Consider the following 10,483-nt stretch of genomic DNA (forward strand, 5'->3'; position numbering starts at 1 on the left):
AACGTATCGAAACAAAAAATTTCGGTCGATTCGAACGGGCGACTACTACAAGAAAGAAATTCGCGTGGTTACTTTTTAGTACGACGGTCGCCAGTTGATTGTAGTTCCAACACGGTTTTTCTACATAATTAATTCCAGAAAAATAAACAATAACAATACTAAAGACGCACCCATCACATATTTTGTCTGATCAATTATGTACGGGCACTCCACTACTTGTCTACAACAACGAACTACTACTATAACATCTTGTGATTAAAATCAATTACACATATTTGGTTTAGCTTTTTTTCTTTTACTACGATACTCAATACAACCGTCATAAATTTTGTTCGTTTGTTTATGTCGACAACTTACTATCAATATATTAAAATACAGAATATTTATGAAAACAACATACTAATGTCGATAAAAATTGAAATCATCCAAGATTAACCTTGTATTTATATTATTACTCTTTCTAAATCAGAATTTATATAGACTAAAATAGTAGGTTATACCATTGATTAAATATTTAATCAATGGTTATACATTATATTCTGTGAATAGCGATACTGGAAAAACTATATATACACCATATAAGGAAGAGAAATTTTTTTTTGTATAAAATAAAAATACTTAGGTTAGTATCTTGTATTAGTTGTATCTTGCCTTACTGTCCGATAAGGCATAACAACGTTTTTCGATTTCTCTAGATTCAATTGATTTCTTTTCACAGTAAACAACTGGAAATGTTTTAAGCCAAGTATAAAATATATACATTTTATAGTAATGTAAAATAATTTTTTCCTTGAACAAGTATAATATACTTTTACTAAAATGATGTATCTACTGTTCATGCCGTATATAAGTATAATATACATGTATTAATAATTGATAAATAAATACCGGAGGTATCATACATTTTAATTTATTAAAAGCACATAATAAACATTATCTATTTATAATAAACATTTTTTCCTTGACTCGATATGAATTAATAAATAAAATAAAAATTTCACAATTCTTGTATATGGCATAATTTAAAATTAATCTTCTTAAACAAAATGAATAGTGAAAATATTTAATAACCTTAGTATAATAGCTCTAACATTTTTATCCATGTAGATAAATTTATTTAGAAAAATATTTATGAATTGCAGAAGTACCTAGAGTAACAAAAGATGGGTGAACTGTGTCTACACCAGAGATACGAATCGTGATGAGACAACTATACTTAAATTTAATTTTAAATGGTAAAAATGCAGATTTTTAATGGTTTGTCGATGTTGAAAGCGTGAATTCCTATTTCACTATTTAAAATAAATTTCAATTAGGTACAATACATTTTAAAATTGTTAAAAAAAAATTTAAAAAGTGCAGTTGTATTTCAATTCAAACACTTTTATTGCATTCCATTAATTTTAATAGTATTCAAAATAGGACAAATTACGACAAATTTGTTTAAGTGAGTTCTACTGAGAATCAATTTAAGATATACCTAATGAGTATAATGGTTAACGACATCGTTAACTTTAAAATAATCATTATCATTTATTTAAAAACACAAAACCACATTTTTCAACATTCCTACTATACCTTAAATGAGCAAAACAAATAGGTACATTTAATGTGCCTTTGTGTCTAGTTTAATTTTCATTATCTTTTTTATAATGGCAGCAACTTAATCATTACTACTTTTTTCCTTTTTTTTTTGCTTTTGTCTAATTTCTATTTTAAGATATATTTTCACATAGGCATTAGTCTACACCATAGGCACAAATAATGGGGAAAGACCAAACCCCTAGATTAGTTATAATTCCTCTCGAAATTAAGATTATACTCAATGGCGACATTTAGAATTTTTAAATAACATAACATTTTAAGCTTTAACTCGGGGCCTCAGGGGAGTCAAGACTCTCTGGACCCCGCCGTTAAAGCACCACTGATTATACTACCAGTATATTGTACATAGGTAGAAAAATGTATTATGAATAATTTTTTAGCTCCTCTAAATCTCAAACAATATTTGCGCCTGGTTAACACGTTTTTCAGAAAACAAAATTTGTTGAGGTACCTACCTACTTGAGTTTTGGATTATGATAAAATAGTAGACAATAATAAAAGCTATGTAACATCTATTAGATTTTTTTCTAACTTATAAGGATATTTCAAATTACAACTCTTTTGTTACTCTGCTCTCTTAGTGATATTCACATTTTATGTACCTACCTGTACAGTCATTGATTTTATAATATTAACAACTATAGCATAACATTAACACCAATACTATTAACATAATAAAAAACATAACCGTAAAAAATGTAGGTTTTAAGTGAAATATTTAAATGCATTAGGCGACTAAAATAAAATAATTTAATTATTTATATTTTAAGTATTTAACATACTATATTAATCCATTTCTTAAATACCTAACTTCATATTATTGATTTTACCATTAATTGATACTAAAATATTTTAAATTCACCAAATATTTTATTAATTTAAGTAGTTTATTGAAAAGAATAAACAAAAAGCTTTTTTAAAATTATCTAGTATATATTAAAAAATTGTATATAAAAATATTTTAAATAATCAGTCAATTTATATTATAATATTAGTATATATCACACACAATACAGAAATACTTGCAATTATAAACAATATCTTTTGATACAATTAATCTAATATGACTAGTTATAACAATAATGTATGTTCTCAATGTAATATTTGCTATAATTTTAAGATTATAAATGATCATAATTACAAATTACATTTATCATTTAAATTTAAAGTCTGAAAATTCATCCGTACACCATTATAATTTGAATAAAAAAATTTACTTGTATGTGGACCAAGTGACCTAATGTATATTAATTAGGAGACTATATACCGTCATTTTAAATTTTACAGTTTATAGTATTTCATAAAAAAAGTTTAATTGATGATACCAAATCTTAGCATGTTTTATGGAACGATCTAAAGTTTTTTTCATTTTAAGCAATGAATTATGATAAAATTTTTAATTGCTACTTGTTTTTAAATTTTAATAAGTAGAATCTACAAAATAAACAATTATAATTCTTAACAATTATTTATCAATCCCCTTTATAAACACTAATTTAACTTAATATGATAATTATAATAAAATACTAAACAAAAATGACAAAATAACATTAAATATGCATATACATATGCAGTAATGTACTAAATATTGTTGTTTATATCATTTTTTAACTGAAATAATAATCAATATACTAAAAACAAAAATAATTAATTAAAATGCATTTATTTTTATTCATGTTTTAATGCACATCCATTTATCAGGAGTTGAATCTGGTTTTGACCAGGAACCAGGATCTTTTGATTCTTTGTAAGGTAAGTGCCATATACCATTTATATTATTTTGTGTTGTTTGTAAATAAGTAATAGGTGCCTGAAATCATGAACATACACAAAATAAAAAGAAACATTGAAAATGTTATATTATAATAAATGTATTTGATATGTTCTACCATGCCCTATTATGTTTTAAAAACTAACTTTAACAGCAACATGATCCCCTTTACGAAGTTGTAATACTAATCTATGTTTTTGTAACCATTTTTGAAATACACTTTTCATTTCAGTATTTTTCAACAAAAATTTGTGACCTCGCATAAGATCCCTTGTAAGAATTTTTGTATTAAAACCACTATACATTGCTGCATATAAAACAAAGGGATCATCTTTAGATCTGATTCAAAAAAATAAATAAATAAAAAATAATAACATTATTTTTAATATTGTATATTTAATTGAATACTTACACATCATTTGTAAAAAATATATGGGCATTTCTCTTTATAAAATCAAATTCATTTCCCAACATGTTAATTAAATGTTTTCTGCCAATTAATAATACTTTCATTTTATTTTCAATAAAAGTTTTCATAATAATCTTCGTCTAAAAGCAAATTGTTTTGATTATATATTAATACATAATGTATAAAATCTTTACTTAAATATTTTTAGATTGTATGTTTTTTCTTTGTATATAGCTCCTAGTTTCTCATACATATATTTGATCAATTAATAATAATAAAAAAAAATTATAAATGTTTAATTATTAAATCTTGATAAAATTATAAATCCGGTATATTTTTGTAGTCAAAATGTATAACATTTTCAATTTTTATACTTAAAACTTCCAAACTGGATACAAGAATTTTTATATGATTTAATTTGTTGTCAAAAAAAAAAAAAAATAATAATAATAATCGAATGTTGCAAAAACGATACAACAAATTGAAATTGGATATTTCCTATTTTTTAGTTAAAAAAAATCAGAGTTTCAAATTACTGACCTTTGTGTTATTTATAAGCATTGAACAATTTTGATTTTTTTAAATTTTATATGTATTTTTAATTTTTTGCATAATTTAGAAAATTTAAACTCCAACCTATCTTAATAAGAAATTTAGTTTCTCTATTATATCAACTATCTTTGGAAATACATAAAACTGTTTGACCTTACCTCTTTTACTCAATACCATTTTTCGAGAACAATCATACATTAAATTCAAGTTTAAAAAACCATTAGAGCAATATACAATAAACCAATAGTGTGTAACAATGAGACATTTTAGTCTCAACCATTTTTAATATTATCATTATGTAAATAGTTAATTATTATATTGTACTAACTATTGAATTATTAGAAATTTTTTGACGATAGGCATATGCTAAGTTTAATCCATCAACTACCACATCATATGGGGCAGTCATTTCTATATAATCTTTAAAATCATTAAATTCCTGGGGAGATGAGTTATTAAATATATTTTTTCCAATCATTACATTAGACAAAAAACATTCTTGAAGTTTCTTAAACTCAGAGTCAGTTACTTCAACTGGTTTTAAGATTTGATTACAATGTTTACATTTCCCACTAAAAAATTAAATAATACATGATATAGTCAACATGTTTCTATAAAAAAAAAAAAACATAATGAGTTTGAAATATGCACAATTTTTTTTTAACAACAATAAACACTATTAGGCACCTGATAAAACATAGTATTATTATATTTTGCAAAAATATTTTTATTTTATATGAACAAGATTATTTTTATAGAAAATAAATTACTTTATACTATCAATGCTATTCAATGTAATATGAAAAGTTATTAAATATTAAAATTTGATTTGGATGGACTTCGACCACCCGATTTATAAATAATGCATAATGTGTGCGAGTGTATAAGTATGTGTCTTATTAAACTTTAAATAATATATTATTTTCGAAAAAATTGAAAGTTTTTGTTACATCAAAGACTTGTCATAATTCTAACAGTTATATTCTAATAATTTTTTGAATTATTACAACAGGCACCTAAATAACAGTTAACATTAATCATATGAAAATATTATACATGAATAAAAGTGTCTTACTTATGATGATAAATCATTGTTGTAGTACTTTTATTACCAAATTGATTAAATTTATCATGAATTAATTTGGCTAAATCTTCTCGAACAATACATTCATTATCTCTCAAAAATTCTAATACTTTCAAATAGCTACAATTTATATTTTTTTCACAAAGATTAAACCAAGCAACAAATACTTCATTTGATAGCATTTCATACTGATCATACATATCTTGTATTAGTGTCCACCCTATATCAAATTCTTTTTCTTCAAATGCTTTTAAAATTATACAAATCATTGTAGTCATGCTAATTTCATTTTTATTTTTCACAACTTTCAAATGTTCTAAGGAATCACGCCACATATCTGTACAACAAAGTCCCATAACAATACCTAAATGCATATTACACAGTAAAATTAATTTAAATTAAGAAACTATTATTTTTTAATTATAACTATTACTTTCAAGAAGAAAACAATTCAATAAATGTGAATAATTTTTTAGCAGCATTTGACAATTAGTCTGAATTTCATTTCGATCGTCATCTGTCAATTGATATCTTGACATATAACATGAACGAAGATATAAAAGTTCTAGTGATAAAATTGGTTTAGTCTGACTACAGTCTCTAACATACTTCATGTACGACTTTGCTAAATCTAAACGCTTTTTTTGAGTACATTTTTCTAATATGCATCCATTTATATTTTTTTCGTTTATATACCCTCGATTAAGAGACAAAACAGACTGCTTCAATGCATTCCAATCAACATTTTTAGAATTTGACACAGCAATAAAATCTGATATAATAGTTTTTTGTTGATTACTAGCAAATCGACCGGTCATTTTGAAAGGCACCTTAATTTCATTTGAATCCTCTGAATACAATCTTTGAGCGCAAAAACATGTTTTTTTTTGCCACGCTAATTTTAAAAAATTCCAATGATGTTGTTTTCTTAATAACAGACACATTTTAAGATTTAATTTTTCAAAATTTAAAATAAATAAAAAAAAAAAGACCACGACTAATAATACATACTATAACATTCATGTAAACTTAAAAAGTAATAAACGTTACAATATATACCCATTTACACTAAAATTAAAAATGCAAACCGAATTTTAACTAAAAATGATTATTATTGATAAGTGATAAAGCGATAACACTGATAACATAACCTTTGATAGGGATTTCGATTCAAAATATTTAACCGAAACTATAGTGATAATATAGTCATGGAAATAAGTATATACAGTGTTACCAGCGTAGTTTTCCTTGATAATTGTGGAACCGTGGTGGCATGGAGGCATAAAAGTGTAATTGCAGCAATGCAACTGAACTTATAAGTTATAACTTATAACTGTGATATTATCACTTGTGGCATGTGCGTGTGTAGTATTTCAAATTCATATATTAAATTATGAGAACTTGTTCAGAAAAAAAATTTGAATTTATAGTAGAGAATAGAACTAAAACTGTACTTGTATGTGATTGAATAAAATAGGGGCATAGCACTTGCGTGTCAGTTTTGTCTTAATACTTTAGCCCTACCAAAATTAAAGTTGTAGTTTGCCTGTAAATCGAAATTGGCTTAGGATACGTTGTCAACTGTCTTGACATATTTCGGAGTTTCGGACTGCCTAGTTATTTAACTAGGTTACTAGGTTAACTAGGTCGAACATGTTTTTACTTATCCAGTAGTCATTAAACCCACCACTGTTAGTTTACATAATATCCATTCATATAAGTATATATCAACTATGAATTTGAGTATGTTATAATCAAATGAATCAGGGTAATTTGTTAGTTATTGATGTAATAATAAACATATTCTAGATAACAACTTACTAATACAATTAAAATAAGAATACATTACAACATTTAAAACAATTTTACTTAGATTTGATATAGGTAGGTTAGGTTAGGTCGACAAAAAGTCCAATTCAGTATTCACAGCCACGTATAATTTGATTTCGTTATAAAATGATCCACATTAAAAAAATATGAAATGTGTATCTCACATATAATCAATTCCTTAAATACGGATTCAGAACCCATAAAATATGCCCCTGGTGGTTCTCCCCTTAAACTTAAATTCAGCGATTCTCAAACTGGGGGTCACGGCCGCCTTAAGGGTCACCAGCAATCATTTTAGGATCGCCAATATATGAAATAATTAATGAAGTAGTTTTATCATTTTTGAGAATTATAATTGTTAAAAATGGAGAATTTTCCATAATAACGTTGTATTAAAAGGGTAAAAGGGTATAATAAGTTATGGAATATTTGTTGGTTAGTGTTAGTATGTGTAAAGGGAAATTTAAAATTACCTCCTTTTGAAGTCGTTTATTTGTAGCTCTTGTAGCTACTCATAAATGTAATACAAAATGTATACCTATAGTAACATACACACTCTATAATATACAAAGGTCTATAATAGTAGCCAATATTGTTGTACAGTGGTTTTGAACGGTGTAAAGAATAATATTATGTTACGAACTATCCTAATAGTTTTATTGGTTATGTTTTAATGTTTTTTCTATTTTCTATTTTAATAAAATCCATGCCAGTGGCGCCGGAATAATTTTTGAACTGTGGGGGCTGAGCACAGCTACAAATACAGGCGAAGGTATATATCAGGGTGATTCAACCTTTTGTGGTTCGCGGGAAAATTTACACTTTCTTTAACACACCGGGTGGGTTAAAAGAAAAAAAAATTATATTTTGTCTATTTATATATTATTTTATAATTATATTTTATGTGCACATTATTATATATTATTAATGCTCGCTTTCCATCGTGTCTTATCACGGGAACTATAAATATAAAATGTAAAATGTATACGATCATATCATGATTTTGTTAAAGTATTATTGTGACTGTAATTTTTAATTAATAATATAAATAATTAATTTAATTGTTGGGGGGGGGGGGGTGCAAAAGAAAGGCATCGAGGGCCGAGGTTTGGATCCCCTGGTATATTTTATAACGATTGTGTCCGATCACATCCGGTTGTTGATAACCAAATGATTCTTGAAATAAATTAGATTACAAATCTATTGTACAGTTGCGATAATGGATTTCCTAATCTGAAAGCTATTCTATTTTGGGTGTTGCGATTAAATATTAAATCGTTTTCATTTTCTAAATAGGGGGTAATTGTGTCCGTGTTATCTGTTTCTTATATACATACCTCATAATATGAGCATATTATGCTACATAAAATATTAAGGCTAGGATCATATTATGCGTTTTGTCAGTTGCCGACTAACCGGAGACGATTGGTGACGAAACCGCAACAGTCAAAATATAATAGGTTTAAATATACTTAAAACGCGTTATCAGGGCCAGACTAGATCGATTTGCGGAACCGATTAAAAACCGTCGGGAAGCGACCACAACGTGTTGCGGACGTCCATGTTACCGTCCCCCCACCACGAAAACTTAAAAAAAATTTTATTCGGTATTTTTGATATAAGTCAAATAACAACGTCGTACAAATTCTGAAAACTGTCGTATAAATTCATACAAATTACGTACAAAATATTTGAATAAAATTTTTTTAAAATTTTCGTGGTGGGGCCGCCGGTGGCATGAACGTGTGTTGCGGTCCAACCGTGCAGTTACGTTTCTTGATGTAAAGCACAACACATGCAATTCGGTTCATCCGATCACAATTGCCCGGATTATCGGTGACCGAAATTGATAATTAATTAATTATCATTTTTAAATTTTAATAATTTTAGCATTTTAAAATATATTTGTAATATACTATATATGTATATATTTATTTTATTATCTATACATTATATTATGTTTGATACGGAAAATTGATTTTGGAGATCCAAAACCTTCCAAGTCTCTGGGACATGAGTTCTCCTTCATATAATGATAGGAATTTAAAAATGTCATATTGGCTCAAAATAGCAGAATGTATGAACCTCGAATTGGGAGAAAGAAGAACAAGGAAAAAGAAGAAAAAGGTAAGAGTGACCGCACACTAGTATAACAAAACTACTTTAAAGCGCCTAAAAGCGCGAAAAATTTTTGACTTTAGTCATAACTAATATTGCTTTATTGAAATAGAACGTGCACTATTTTGATTAGTTATAATTAAGCAATCACTGGATGGTTATATCAAAATAATGCCAACAATTATTTATTTGTGCTAAATTGTCTACAATATAAAGGTAATTATATTATATTTATACATGTACATAATTTTGACATATACTATATACTATACGTATCACCTGAAAAGTTTTAAAAATTAAGTAAATAATTAGAAGGTGCCATTTATTTCCCAGAGCATACTCATTCTGTTGCGCTTCGTCAATGTCGTAATTTATAAAATTTACGTGTACGAGTATATGACAATTTATCTTCATTTTGTTTTGTTGTGCTATTTTTTTAATACCTATTGTTTATTTAGTTAAATATTATTTAAGTAAGTGTTATTATATATATATATATATATATATATTAAATTAAAGTCTTATGAATAAATTAATACAAATTTGTGTATTATTTATTAATTATAAATAAAATGTAACTATAAAACATTATGATAAATGAGCATGCCCATACATAAGAGTCAGTATTCACCACTGATATATGCTAAGCATTCACCCAATCACCCACCACCTAAAAAATGATCGACTTCTTGAGTTAGGTTATTTTACTCTGCACTTGTGATACATTTTCGGCGTCAAAATAACTTGTTGCAATTAAGTTGAATATTGAGTATCATTTTGAAGCGAAAATGTTATGAGTGTGATAGCGTAAATTAGATTTATGGGATCGCGCGTGGAAATCAAAAACCGTTACAGGCAAGGCTGATTTGAGTTAACTATTTGGTTGACATCATAAATTCATTGTAAAATCATAATATTAATTAGTATTATATTAAGTGATTATGTATTTATTAAAAAATGTACAATCCACTATAAATTAATTATGATTTTACCATGAATTTTCTATGACAACCAAATCGGTTGCTCCGGTAACTCCGGTCTATTTATCTATTACGTTTCATAATCGTGAATAAATGTCACTTCTATTTTATTCTATCGCGCGATTTTGCAAATT

At 26.3% G+C, this 10,483-nt stretch overlaps 1 protein-coding gene across 1 annotated transcript; it reads right to left on the reverse strand.

Moving 5' to 3' along the window:
* Positions 1–3,249: 3,249 nt before the first annotated feature.
* On the reverse strand, positions 3,250–6,521 carry LOC112688811 (mitochondrial ribonuclease P catalytic subunit). The gene is made up of 6 exons (XM_025562195.1): positions 5,855–6,521; positions 5,413–5,785; positions 4,666–4,909; positions 3,789–3,925; positions 3,523–3,715; positions 3,250–3,415 (listed from the first exon to the last, which is right to left on the reverse strand). Exons 1-6 carry the CDS (start codon positions 6,363–6,365, stop codon positions 3,278–3,280), a joined length of 1,596 nt encoding a protein of 531 aa, XP_025417980.1. The 5' UTR covers positions 6,366–6,521; the 3' UTR covers positions 3,250–3,277.
* Between the last annotated feature and the right edge of the window lie 3,962 nt (positions 6,522–10,483).

The sequence above is a fragment of the Sipha flava genome, unplaced genomic scaffold, assembly GCF_003268045.1.
Source record: "Sipha flava isolate LNK unplaced genomic scaffold, YSA_version1 40_pilon_pilon, whole genome shotgun sequence".
Taxonomy (NCBI): domain Eukaryota; kingdom Metazoa; phylum Arthropoda; class Insecta; order Hemiptera; family Aphididae; genus Sipha; species Sipha flava.

Coding starts and splice junctions, on each gene's coding strand:
- LOC112688811 (XM_025562195.1), bottom strand. CDS start 6,365: ATGTGTCTGTTATTAAGAAAACAACATCATTGGAATTTTTTAAAATTA. Junction 5,786..5,854: donor GAATTGTTTTCTTCTTGAAA/GTAATAGTTATA, acceptor ATATGCATTTAG/GTATTGTTATGGGACTTTGT. Junction 4,910..5,412: donor ACAATGATTTATCATCATAA/GTAAGACACTTT, acceptor TTAATTTTTTAG/TGGGAAATGTAAACATTGTA.